General features: G+C 40.4%; 1 protein-coding gene across 3 annotated transcripts; it reads left to right on the top strand.

The window, feature by feature from the left end:
* Positions 1-1,434: 1,434 nt before the first annotated feature.
* On the top strand, positions 1,435-7,667 carry LOC143355381 (phospholipase A1). 3 transcript variants are annotated; one of them, XR_013082496.1, is made up of 8 exons: positions 1,435-1,618; positions 1,695-1,752; positions 2,462-2,610; positions 2,697-2,936; positions 3,526-3,714; positions 4,343-4,493; positions 5,330-5,558; positions 6,014-7,664. XR_013082496.1 is itself a non-coding variant. In XM_076790156.1 (7 exons), exons 1-7 carry the CDS (start codon positions 1,546-1,548, stop codon positions 5,334-5,336), a joined length of 867 nt encoding a protein of 288 aa, XP_076646271.1. In that variant the 5' UTR covers positions 1,435-1,545; the 3' UTR covers positions 5,337-7,667. The 3 variants fall into 3 exon arrangements, 2 of the variants coding, with proteins under 2 accessions (XP_076646271.1, XP_076646270.1); XM_076790156.1 differs by having other exon boundaries at positions 5,330-7,667; XM_076790155.1 differs by lacking the exons at positions 5,330-5,558; positions 6,014-7,664 and adding an exon at positions 4,781-4,917 and having other exon boundaries at positions 1,436-1,618.
* Positions 7,668-14,437: the final 6,770 nt, after the last annotated feature.

Below are 14,437 nucleotides of genomic sequence, written 5' to 3'. Positions count from 1 at the left end.
TACGGTTTCGTTAATTAACAAGTTCTGCTAGACGGAAAGAAAAAATCGTGGACATTGTTGACACTGAAATAAAAAATTGTGAACATTGATCAGTCAATGATACCTCAAGAATACTTTGAAAATGTATGCGATCTAGATGTTACGATACTTGTAGATATTATCGTGTAAGAGGTCGATCATGAATGAGACGTATTTTTCAATATGTACATATATTATATATATGCTCGGAATATGCATTATATTTGTAAATATGCAAAACATATGCAAATTTCTCTGTCCCTCAATGATAAAACTCTCTGTCCAGGTCTCATAACTTTACCTATTTCCTGTAAAAATATGCATTTGCAGAAACATCCGCAGTCTACACAGTACATTTGAAATACTCAAGGTGCCCTTTGTATCTCAATGAAAGAGCACATCAACGAAAAACTAATTATTATATTGCCACGTAAGATTATGCAATGTACATTACACCCATGAGAGTACAATTTAGTTAATAATGAATCATCAAAATTTTACAAGGACAGATATCTTTCTAAACGAAGCATGCAAAATGTAGCAGAATTTTTTTAGATATGACAACTGTTCGCTTTGGCTGTGGAATTAACTTCCATTAACACGCTACTTGCTAAGTTTATCATTAGAATTTAAGTGTATCATTAGAGTTTATCGTTGTATGCATTTATTACAAAAATGCATAGATAAAATACAAAACTATGATGTCAGTAAAATGATTTAAAGGTCTCGTTACAATATTTTAGGCTAATTGAAGTAATTAAAAGAAAAAATTCCGTTTTATACAATTTCCAATTCTTAAAATTGACTTAGACAATTTTTGTTTTGCTTAAAGATTCACAGTCTAATTATCACATATGAATGACATATGAATGATTTTTGGGATGCCAAGCAGTTGAACAATTTCTAGAATAAATATCAGCTTGCCAGTTTCAACTTTAATAATCCAATTATTTTCATTTTGTGGATTTTTTTCATATTTTGTAGACAAAATGTTAAATTACGAAAGCAATGTAAAGTATACAAAATTTCATTATCAAATTCACTTCTATTACAGCACGAAGATGATGATACATACAAAATTACCAAAGTGGCGTGTACACGATTTCGCAGTCTATTAAATTGTTTCTTTCTTTCTTGTGGAATTTTTTCATATTTGGCATTTAAAATACGAAATTATGAAAAATTTACTCCTATCAGAGATATACCCCAGATTTCATTACCAACACTATTGATCCCGCAGTTTATTCATTACTCTCATCTTCTTGTCGCTTACAGCCCGCAACTACATACTATTGCTATGTCACAAACGACGTAACAGATTTGCACAATTGCCTCAGGTCGCTACAATATTGTTTTTCGTTTCTTCCTTGTTACGTAACAGCCCGATGGAGTGGGCAGTTTCTATATATTGACAACAACTTGCGATCTATCGCATAACGCCAGTAAACCATCTTGATGGACAAGTTACGTTCAAATTCAACGAATTCGTAGTGGACATTCTGACAGACAATTCACAGTGTCGCAACGATGCCGAAATTATACTCTTCCCTGTGTATACTATTCTACTTGATCGCCAAGGATCATGTCGACGCGGAAATATGTACGTTCAAACTTCTCCGAAATTTTCTGTGACACAAATGTACTGACAATCATTGTCATCGTGGTCTATTTTACAGGTGATCTCGAAAACAAACCTTTCAACTTTGAGACCGTTCTGCTAAAAGCTTACAAAGGGTTCGTGATCGACTGAAAGTTTTCAATGAGTTCTATTCTTTAAATTTAACTATCGTGAACTGAACATCTCATGTACATATTCGAATTACAGATAGAATCGTTTTCTTAATCGCGTGCTACTTCAATTCGCAAAACGCGAATGCAATAATTTGAACAATGTTGAATGAACAGTGCAGGGGTTGAAAAGCCTTGCTTTTCAGAAAAATTGATTTATCATACATGCTTCAATATACTTTTTAGCCAGCGTAGTGAATATTTCACATTTATGGACATCATTCTATTCGAGTTCTTCACGGGCAAGTTTCAATGAGCATGGGCAAAGTGACGATGTTTTTCTCATTTCAATGACAGCTCTCTGCTCACGGCTAGAATCATTATTTTAATTGAATGTCCACTCTAATGCCAGTTAATTTTTAAAACGCAAGTGCCGCAATTTTCAACGAAGAATGAGCAGTCCATAAAACGCTTGACATTGAAGTTGCCTTTCAAAAACATTTATTTGTTACGCAAACTTCAATATACATTTTACCAACGTAACAAAAATATTGTAAACATTATACATTTATGTATTTTCCCGAGTTCTTCATGAAGTAGATTTGCAAAGTTCTTTATAATTCTTAGCTCCTCGGATTTCTTTACGAGGAAGAAGACTGTTTATAAACGAATTTGACGAGTTATTTGCATTATGACAACGCTGTTCTCACCTCAGTAACAGTTCCATCTACGCGTCCATGGAGACTAGTCTAGCAGAGCCCAGAAACATTGCGGAGTACATAGTCCCTGACAGAGACAGCATACTTTACATACACGGATTCCTAGAAGATTCAAAGTCCAAGAATGCTCAAGTTGTGCCAAAAGGTGCTGTGACTGGTGTTGAAAAAGTGTGCAATAACTCTATCCTGTGTAGAAACAATCATTTCACGTTCGCCCTCGTGTGTTGACAGCGTATTTGGACAGAGGAGACGTGAACGTCGTCGTGGTCGACTGGGGTGAACTGGCGTTGAACATTAATTACTTTTACGTTGCCAGCCAAGTGGCTATGCTTGGAAAGGCGATCGCTGAATCTCTACTAAAGCTCGCCGTTATCGATTTGAGCAGGTTGCACGTAATCGGGCATTCTTTGGGTGCTCACGTCGCTGCCTACGTAGCCAGGTCTCTGAACTTCACTTTAAACCGGCTAACAGGTACGTGGAAAATTGGTTTCGCAACAGTGTGACCCAGAAGGAGAGCAGTTTTACTTTAATCAATGCAACTGGGAAACATTTAATCGCTTTTTTTTACGTATGCTAGAAGAGCATACACAATTAAAAGAATGGTCCTAGTTGATTCCAAGTGCTCACTTAAATTTGCTACGTGTCAGTACGATAGGTTACCTCTTTCTTTGTACAACCTTGATTTTTGCACGCGTTTTCGGTCCCATTTCAACGCACGGGCAGAGATTTTCTTGCATACACAGAACGGCGAGGCTGCATGTATTTGTCGCACGCACTGTCACAGCTACGTGGCCAGCTACGGCTGTGCTGCGGCCTAACCCCACTCCAAAAAGTCACTTGCCCTTAACTTTGCCCGCAGCTGTGCCCACGGGCATCGACGGACGCCCTTGCCCGCTAATAGGCGGTCGAGCAACTCTGTCCTACATTGTTGAACTGTGCTCGAGCGACACCAAGAGAAACGCTTCCGGTTCCGAAAGTTTGCAAATTTAAGCGAGCACTGGTCTGCTGCGTAGCGCAGTCGACAAAAAGTTTTGTTACACGGAGGAATTGTTCGCCACAGGATTAGATCCTGCGCTCCCTCTGTTTTATCCTTCCACGTGCCACATTAAGAAAACCGACGCAGCAGTCGTCGTTATCCTTCACACGGATGGCGGCTTTTACGGTACGGGTATCGACACGGGAACCGTCGATTTTTATGCGAACAAGGGAGTCAGTCCTCAACCAGGATGCCCTATAATCATTGGCGGAGGTAAATCATAATACACGTCGTTAACACACTCCAAGTTTCCTCGGGGATAAAATGTAGCGAATTTTAATGAACACCGAGCACGCCACTTACAACTTGACAACCAGTCATCTATGTAATTCATAAAGCGTTAGCTTAAGATATTTGAGCGGATCGCGAGATTATTATCGGTCGCCACTTGACGGCGGTTTTCAAAGTATCACAATATATTCTACATTTTTCGCGAGAACTATGAAATGCTCAATTACAATATTAGATACCCCAGAATCACTATTAGTTCTTAAATCAAAATTATTGCCCCGGGCGTTAAACACTTTCCGTAATAAATACTGGATGCGATCATCTTTTTGCAACGCTGCGGGAACTGGCACATTCGCCTATTAGAAAAATCAGTATTTTTGTTTTTAAATGCATCGGCAACAAAGTACAGCAAATTATTGTCTTGGACGTTGAACACTTTGCGTAATAAGTACTTGATACGGTAATCTTTTTGGGAACTGCTACGATTCAGCCATCAAAAAAATCAGCATTTTTGGTTTTAAATACGTTATACATAAATAAATAATATAAATAAAGAATAAAGTATATATAAATAAAGACGATTACCTAAGACTATACGTTTTATTTAAAGAATCATGCAGCCATCAGAGATCCACAAGGATCTATGCAGAGTCCGTGCTCAATCCCAAGGCATTTCCGTCGCGGAAATGCTCTAACAAATTCATGACAAATGGCAGAGACAACGAGGTGGTGTATTTCAATGATTCCACGCCAAAGAATGTGTAAGTACAAAAAGTATAGTAATCATTGGACGAGTCTTTATGCAAGTTCCTATTTTTGTATATAATGTTAGAAAAGATAATATCAAAAAAAGAGTCCTTGTAGAAAAGATAAAATAAAAATATTATTAATTTCTTTCCAAACACAAGTTTCACTGTATTTCACAAATTTGCATTTGACGCGTAAAGATTCACAGCCTAGCAATTGTTACTAAACAACTTATTCGAGATTTTTGTCAATAGAAATACTTAACAGTAATGTTGTAATATTTTGTATATAATTTTTTCAGACATGGTGCATACTGTTTCAAAACAAACGCAAAGTCGCCATATGGCGAACAATCTTAATATGTGATGTACATACGTGTGAAGAAAACCTTAGAAACTAATGCTCTATTATAAGAGTAGGATAAGAGAAAAGTGGCATAATCGACGTATGAAATTGACAAGTGGTTTAATAAAATTTTACAAAATCCCCATTGAAGACTGTTATGTTTATCAATACCAGAACATTCGAACAAATATTACTTGCAATAATACTTAACCCTCGCAAAGCAGATGTTTTTGATGATTTTATGACAGCCACGACTAGATCCATTCAAATTCACACATATCAATTTTTTATACATACTTTTGAAAATATTCTAATTTTTTTAGACATACGTTGATCCTCCACTATAAATTGTTGAAGTACTCAATAGCCAATCAGTGACAATCCAATTTTTTCATGCCAGTATATTTGAACCAAATAATTCTTTCGAGATGCATTAGTATTTTTTTACAAGTTTTAACAGACTATCTCGGTGTTCGTGATCAGGGACTTGCACTGATTATTGCAGCTGCTGAGCCCTCCAGTAATTTCAACTGGACCCAAGTTTCGCCACTTGAGGATTAATATTGGAAATTTGTAAACAAAGCATACGTATGTCAGACGATACCAACACACACTCAACCACCTAAGCGCATGCCATCGTCAGCCGAATCGTTTCCTGCGTCCGGAAGTCACAAATGGTGCTTCCGTTCACAAATTGTGCAAGCTGAGTTCGTCAAAGACGAGCCACCAATTTGGTAAAGTGACGCACGACCGAACCATCATAATATAATTTTCAATAGGCGTCGTTATGAATAATTAATGCCAGATCGCGACGTTCTGGGCGCATTCTATCCTGAACTCGTAATTATATTTTTAAATTCTTTAAATGCTTTTACTGTTTCGAATTCCATCTACACATTTTTACCATAAATGCATAAAATCAGCAATCTACAAATATAATATTTCACGTTTACATACATATGGATAACAATTATAATAAAAACCTACAGCTTCGAATAGTGCAAGAACAAATGCAAATTAAAGAATATTGCTTAACCTACTATCGACATATCAAAATTGTTGTCCGAAGAAGTAGATTTTTATCTAATTGCTGCTTCGAACGTACGAATTAGACAATCCGTATTTTACACAGAAAATTTGCACGGTTATTATGTGATTAGCCGATAAACACGGCTGTTGTCGGTCACAGGTGTGCTACTGAACTTGACACGTCTCACTCAAGAAAATGTTAAACGTAAGAAGGATAGTTTCGGTGAGGAATGTGAGACGTTCGACCGGACGTTCGCCTCGGATTTAGTATCGTTGGCGGCAAATTAAACGGCAGCTCTCAAAGCGACCGGACGAAATTAAAAGATCCGCGGGGTTTCGCACACGCAAGCTAATTCTAATCGAACCAATTAAATTTGCCGAACGACTGTGTTCGATTGGTTTTGTCGTCGGCTCTGTTCAAACGTCCTCGCCAGCTCCACCTAATTTCCGTTCATCCGAGGCTTCACTCGATTGGAGAATTTACGTGCTGATCACTTTTTCTTGATCCCATGAACGCTCGCCCAATGTCATGCAGAGCGTACCGATTCGTCAATGAATTTCTAAACCTGTATACCGTCTACGAACTAAAAGTAACAATTGGAAACAGATGAACTTGCAAACGGCAACTTTCGAAATGTGCTGTTAGGTTGCTGCGTGTGAAATGTCCGATTTTAGAATGCAAATGTTATGAACAGATCTTTACGTGAAAAATACAAATTTCCTGCATCCATTGTAAGAAACGGGGGTCAAGTAAAAGAAGACCTCCTTTTCGTTAATAATTTCAGAAAATAGTACGTTGACGTCTCTAAATTCTTTTGAAACATTACCTTCACATTAGTGTAAGGTTAGTATTGTATATTATCTATGTAATACAGACTGCAGAATAACCTCCTATCGGAGGTTACAACTGTACAATAAAAAAAAATTCTTTTAACCTTTATATTATTTTGAATTGTACCTACAGCGAAGTCTTACTCTAAGCCGAATTCTCGGGTCTGTGCTGTGACATAGATCGTGTACACCTACACGATACACGGTACTTTTTCGTGACCGTGTCGACCGCGTCGAACGTAGAAAAGGGCAGCGCGTGTAAACACCAACCACTAAATACAGTTCAAATTATATCGTGTTCAGCGTCATTTTAATTAGAAAAATACCACGAATAATTTGGCGAAGGTCCCATAAAAAATAATGAAAAATAAAGAAGTTTTGTAATTGGATTAGTACCGGTTCACACTTATCCCGATATCCTGGAATTCTTAATAAAATCGAGAACAAAAGAAATAGTATAATAAACCGTGATAAACGAACCAATTGTCAAACGCTAGAGTTAGCAAAGGGTGGGATAAAAGTTTGTTAAATATCTAGAACTTTCATTGGAGAAAGTCGACCCCAACAATAGTGAAACTTTGCATAATCAATTCTTGTTTCGATATCTGCGCACCACCGTCCAGAAAGAATTATCAACAGTGCAAACGCTTGGTCTCCGACTAGTTGTTAGGGGCCCGTGTAACAGACAACAGTGTAACGCGCATTGAAACGAATCCTAATTAGGCCGGTTAAATTAGCCTGAATGGCCGGGCTCATTACCTGAGACAGAACGTATCACTCGAGCGACGTGAGAACCGCTATAACAGCTTGATCAATGAACAGAATTTGTGATTTATCTCCTGTTGGGCAGAGCTTATGCGAATTTAAAAGCAACGGAAGCTGATCATACATGCGAGATTTTTTTTAACTATTATCTGTAACTCTAGTCCTTATATTACATTTGTTACAAATAGTATTGAATCAAATTTACTGAAAGATTTTTGTGTAGGAGCCTAGAAAATTTGTATTGAAATTCTTTTCACGAGAATAACAAACTACTGAAATAAAAAAAAACATATTCGAGACTTCATTATTCCCAATACAAGGAGATCGCAAAAATCTAATGTGAAGATTTGTGGAAATACATCACAATACCAGTACATAATATAGAAGCAATAAACGCAAAATTTCAAAATTTTCTTCCATTTATGTAGAATCTATGATAAAAAAAACCTGCCCATATTAGGTTACTCTGTACTTTCAAGAACGCGACCCGACCAGACCCAATATTTTCGGGTTCCCGCACATCTCTACCGATGACGCATCCTCGAAGCAAGAGGGCCCGGAGTATCTCGTCCTCGCGTCGAGCCATTCATGCTTCGCTGAATAAGACGAAACAAATGTAATCGTTACGTACCCTCGAACCCCTACTTCCGCCAGCTAAACAAGAAACTCACGGAGAATCGGCGGAGAGGATGAGAACGGTGCATACTACAATACACGTCGATTTCCACCGGCATAGCACGGCGACTCAGCCGGAGCCATGAGTGTTGCGCGCGGGCGCGCGAGTCGCTGCAACCGGTGCGCCTCTCCAGAGGGCATAATTCTTTGATCTCGATTTTTGTCCACTCCCACCCTGTCCTCCCCCTTTGTCCCCCGTGGCCCCTGGCCCTCGAGTTGGCCAACCGTTGCACGTCGGTGCCACCGCCCTCTCTCCCCCCTCGCACAGAAAATTCAAGACCGGTTAATCCAGATTAACTTTGAGCCGACGTACATATGTTGGTACGCGCGTCCACACGGCCGCATACGTGTTCCGGTTCGTATGTACGTTGTACTACGTATGTATGTTTCGAGTGGCGAGCGAGCCTCGATCGGGAGTAACGATCTTCCGCGATCAAAATGCAACGATACTTTCCCCCCCGGAGCACTCACCGGACCTGTCTTACCGCTGCACCGTACTCTTCCTCGCGCGATTGTGCCTGCGCGCCGCGACCTACACGGTTTCACCGATCCGTTGAAAAATCGGTTATGGCACCGAGTTCTGGGTCATTCGGCAGATCGGTGGATCAATGTGGAGCACACTGTCAAATCGGCGCAGGTTTCCACGCAGGTCCTCGCACTCCGAATTCACCCTGTCGCAGAGCAAGTATACCTTTTTGCAAATTCACACTCAGGATAAAATAGTTTAATACAACACAGGGCAAAGGATCACATTTAATAAATTTTTCGTACTGTAGCTTTAATAATGTGATCGTCCACTTTCATGTTACAATGCCTCGGAATAAAAATGAACAGAATGGACCAATAAAAAATATATTTAAAATGTTTTTATGTAAAGTACGTATGAATCTCTGTCTCCACAAGAACCGAGTCCTCTTTCAGCCATAGGATGCGGTGAGAAAAAATGCTCGCACTGAATCATGAGCTCGAGTGGGATAATTTCAGGATGGATAGATCGTTCGTAGCAACGGCGACCTGACCCGCGTTCACAGCATCAATTCAATTGATTCGGCTTTAAATTTGCGTTTAATACGTGTGTACCGAGCGTGCCTATCGCGTATAAAGTCGCTGTATAAGGTATCGTTCTCGATATTAATGATGGCAACGCATCGCCTGTAATGAACACATGCACAACCTGTCCCGCCCACGTGCGTACTCCGTTTTATACGCATGAAACGACATTATCTGAACAGTGCTGTACCAAGGCTTCTCCCAAGTTCCCAGGAAATTGGACTATTAGCTTCATTTTAATAATTGACGCATTATCTCAAATTTGTCTTGTTACCGTAAGCTTTATACGGCTCGGGTAACCCCTCCAGGAAACCTCTAATTACCAATAAATAGCGGACCGAGTTGTCCGCGGTGACTAAAAGTCCAAAAGGAGAGAAACTAATTTCACTTCGCCGCCTCAATTTATGTAAAAACACTTCCGTCGCGATTTTCCGTTTGTAGCCGACAGCAGCCTTCGGATTTGCAACCAGAGTGCAAAGAAATTGAAAAACACTTTCTCTAGACCACCTGCTAATACTACTAAGCTATTAATAATACTGCACCTTTTCCAGTTTTTAAGACATATCACTGCTCGATCCTAACGCATCATCTCCCCCTAAAGTGCGTTTCACTATACGAAGTGCAACAAGCTGTTCGATATAATTTTCTTAGAACTAGTTTGAGGAGACAATCCATTTTTAAATAAGTTTCAGCCATTCGAACTGAAGTATATTATGTCTAATGTAAGTTTGCGATCACCTTATGTCCTAGAACTCTTTCGACGTAAATTCTTTCGACGTAAAATCGATTTTTATCATTTATGAACATTTGATATCGTAAGCGAAAATGTCTTGGTACAACGTAAACAAAAAAGTTTTATTCAGAAGCACGTCATGATCTCTCTGCATTGCAATGAAGGGAAACTACATTCTACGGAGACATGTCCACTTATTTTTTAAAGATTAATACATTTTTTTAAATTTGACCAAACGGCCTAATTTTTTGGGGGATGTTAAAAGCATGAATGTACTAGGCAAAAAGTTTATTTTGCACATTACCTAGTAAAGTAATCCTTCTAAGGTCCCAAAAAGTACTTAGGTCGTTTGGACAAATTTTACAGAAGAATTAAATTAAACATTCCAATTCTTTCTTTTGTTGAGCTGTTAAAGGATGAATGTACTAGGCAAAAAATTTACTTTGCACATTACCTAGTAAAGCAATCCTTCTAAGGTCCCAAAAAGGTACTCAAGTCGTTCGGTCCAATATTAAAAAATTGTTCAATGTTCGTAAACGACACAAATCGAGTTTGAAAAGTCTTGGATACCTTTGTCAACTCCCTGTGTATGACATTGATGCAGAATTTCTCGAGATTTTTCTTTCAGAAGAAAAATTGAAGAAACCATGTGGCGGGGTGCTTTTGCACGGCAGAGTACGTAGCCCGTTACCGCGAGTAACAGTATTCGAAAAATGTCGGTACACCATGGTAGCGTGGACCCAGTCACGACGTCTAGACAATTCTAGACGAACGGCGTGATTGCAGGCGATTCGAGGAGGATGGTCTCTCTCGGGTGGCTGTCTTGTCCGGGGGCTGGCTCGGCGCCACCACCCACGGTACCCGGGGTCGGACTATCATAAAAATGTCAGCGTTTGATTCGAGCCGGCGACAAGGAAGCCGCCCGAGGCTGCCGTTAGTGCGGCGCACGGTGCTGCGCGAAACTTCTATCCGGCCTTTATTATTTCCACCTATTCGCAGATCGAGTTCCGCATAAGAGCGCGCGTCGGCATGGCATAAGTGGCGCGCGGCAGTTGCGTTGGCAGTTTGGCCGGCCTGCCTTCGGGTGCCGAAACGTCTGAACGGAGGAGCACTGATTTCAGCATTACGATCGCGGATCTCCGGTGCCTCGGAGTTTTACGGCTGCCTAACACGCCGGAGATATCTGGACACCGAGACGCGCCGTCGAGGTCTGACAGCGAGTAATCTGCATAAGTAGTCATAAAATCAACGGGCGGGTAAAGTGACGGTGATTAAAATAAAGGTGCCTCCCCGATTAAATCAGCCCTCTTCATCAAACACGTGTACACGGCCTGCCTTCGCCCTCCCCCCCCCCCCCCCCCCCACGATTCTTGTCGCTATCTTGCTCCCCAGCTACCAGAGTCGATCCTCTATCCTGCACGCAGGCGAACCGGTCCAATGAGGAGGATCCCTATCGGCACCTGCAACGACCAACCTATGAATTGATATTTCGCGTGGATGCGTGGACGCAATTGATTACCAGAAAAATCATTCGCCTGCCGGGATCGGACCGAACGGGTACCGTCGGCGCGCAAACCTCGTCGCGCAACCTGCGCTGCACACGCTTATTCGAATCCGTGAAAATAAAGCACGGCGAACAGATTGGAATGCACTCTTCTCCTTCATTATCGGGGGCGGTTCTATTACCGACATTTATGGACTCGTAGGGCCAGAGACTTATCCGATAGACCGTGGATCTTTGTGCGTTTATAGGAAACGTTACCGAGCTACGTCGACGGCTTCGGTGAGAGATTTTATTTGAAAATAAATTCAGCTTTTATTTATTTTTTAGTTTCTGACGATGGCTCCACGCTCCTCTTTGGGTGGACGACAGGACAAATTATAGGATAGATAATAGGACAGGATAGAGGATAGGATAGGAAAGAGAATAGGATAGGATAGATGATATTATAGGATAGAGGATAGAGGATAGGATAGGGGTTTGGGTAGGAGAGAGGATAGGATAGGATAGAGGATAGGATAGGATAGAGGTTAGGATAGGATAGAGGACAGGAGACGATAGAAGATAGGACAGGATAGAGTATAGGATATAGGATTAGATAAGATAGAGGATAGGATAAGATGGAGGATAGGATAGGAAAGGATAGAGAATAGGATAGGATATATGATATTATAGGATAGAGCAAGGATAGGACAGAGGATACGATACTATAGAGGAAACGATATTATAGAGGATAGGATAGGATCGAGGATAGGATAGGATTGAGAATAGGATATGATAGAGAATAGGATAGGATAGATGATATTATAGGAAAGAGGATAGGATATGATAGAGGATACGATATTATGGAGGATAGGATAGGATAGAGGATCGGATAGGATAGAGGATAGGATAGGATAGAGGATACGATATAGGATAGGATAGGATAGAGGATAGGATAGGATAGAGGATTCGGATTTGATAGAGGATAGGATAGGATAGAGGATAGGACAGAGGATAGGATAGAATAGAGTATAGGATATAGGATTGGATAGGATAGAGGATAGGATACGATAGAGGATAGGATAGGATAGGAGACCTGACAACAGGTCGACAGGAGACATTTTGTTTGCTAATAGATAGCTGACCGCATCACTAAGTCGCTTCACCGGCAAACGCCAATGACCAAATGCTTAAATACTAACCCTGACAAAAATGATTATTTTAAACAAATCAAGCGTGAAAAATGCTGCCATTAACGATACAGACAAATGCAATGATAAAACTCGTGATACATAAAGAAAATATTGATCCTTATAGTGTACGAGAGTCTATCATGACCCCAACAAAATTTCTGTATACTAACACTCGCCTCTGTATTGTACAGTAATTGCAAATACACGTTAACAGACAGTTTACGTCTGTGGTCGTTCACCCGGTCCCGGCGTCGAGCTCGAACAGCTGAGCTATTGTCAACACCGGGAGACGGTGGCAACGCCGCAGTTCTTATATGGATGGCCGGCAAGAAGTTTATGGCATCCATATAAGAACTGTGGCGGCCCGAAATAGATTTGCATTACCGAAATTATCGGTAATGCCTGCAAAGATCTTGAACAATTTTTCATTATTTTTCCGTGGGAATTTCACGAACTTACTTGTGACATTTTTCTGATTAAAATGACACTACACATTGTGTCTAAAATATTGTATTCAATGAAATTATTTTATTGTTTTAGAGAATAATAATATGGTTTGGCTTTTGTTCTCGATTGTGCTGCATGCACTGATACCATGCGATCAATGTGCCAGGGGGAGCGAAAAAATAACGGTTAATATAATGTATGTTGTGTGCTGATTTGCAAATGCTTGTTAGTGTCACTACAATTTAAATTTCATAAACAGCTGTACAGAAAATATATTTAACACTGACATACGTGACGAAAATATTTTTGCCGCCTTGGAGGCGGCATTCGACCTAACAAGTAAGAGTATGATGCCGGTTGTATGGCGGCGTTCGACCTAATAAGTAAGAGTATGATGCCGCTTGTATGGAGGCATTCGACCGCAAAGGTTTAAATCTATAATGTTTGAAACCACGGTGGCTGATATTCGCTGATATTCGAGGAAATCGATGCAGAAACCTCACCAGCATGCTCAACAATTACCAAGCAATTTAATGGCCATAATAAACAGTGGAATTCTACCAAATTACACCACTATAAAATGATACTGTAAAAATCCGCGGCGGTAAAATGTTCAATTGCACAATACCGGGACAACAGTAATCGCTATTGGTGGATACTGTATTTAGAAAAGAAGCCGAACAGTAAAACTTGCCAGAGGTCCAGCAGTGATTGATGCTTTGACTACTGGAATCCTATTAATAGGATTCTCGATACCTGCATTGTGCGAAAAAGAATGCTTGAAAATATTCTTTTACACAAGCATTCCGACAGAACCGATTGAATTGTACTATTGGAAGTGGTCGTGTACATTAACCTCTTAACTTAATTATTTTGTAAAAGTGTGTATAATACCCGAGTATTCTCGGGCTTCAAGTTAAGAGGTTAAACTCTATATTTTAATGGCGATTATCTGATTACATATATTTATATCACAATAAATGATTCCACGTTCTAACAGACTCTAACAATTCGATAATCGACTCAGATTACGGCGGCTCAAGCACCGACAATTTCCCGGTTATAATTCAGCGGCTTTAATTTCGCGAAATCTCGTAGACAGAGAAATCGTCGAGACGCCGCCGACTCGACGGCGTCGAGCGGACAGATACCTGCGAATAGGTATTTCCCGATCAGCAATACGTTTTCATTAACGATCGTATACCGGCTCATCAGACCGAAGAACGATTGCGCGCCGGACCCAGGGTGGCGTCACTCACAACCGAATCCTCGTAAACACTAGTCCTGGCGCGAGGACTATAAGGATATCGCTGTGTCTCGATTGCCAGAGGATCCGTCTTGTCTCGTGCCCCGCGATCCATGAAACGGCCTCAACAATCCCCGTCCCCATGTCCTCCTGAACGATAG

The sequence above is a fragment of the Halictus rubicundus genome, chromosome 7 (genome assembly GCF_050948215.1).
Source record: "Halictus rubicundus isolate RS-2024b chromosome 7, iyHalRubi1_principal, whole genome shotgun sequence".
Classification (NCBI taxonomy): domain Eukaryota; kingdom Metazoa; phylum Arthropoda; class Insecta; order Hymenoptera; family Halictidae; genus Halictus; species Halictus rubicundus.
The sequence above is the reverse complement of the archived record's forward strand: the minus strand, read 5'-3'. Positions and strand labels throughout refer to the sequence as shown.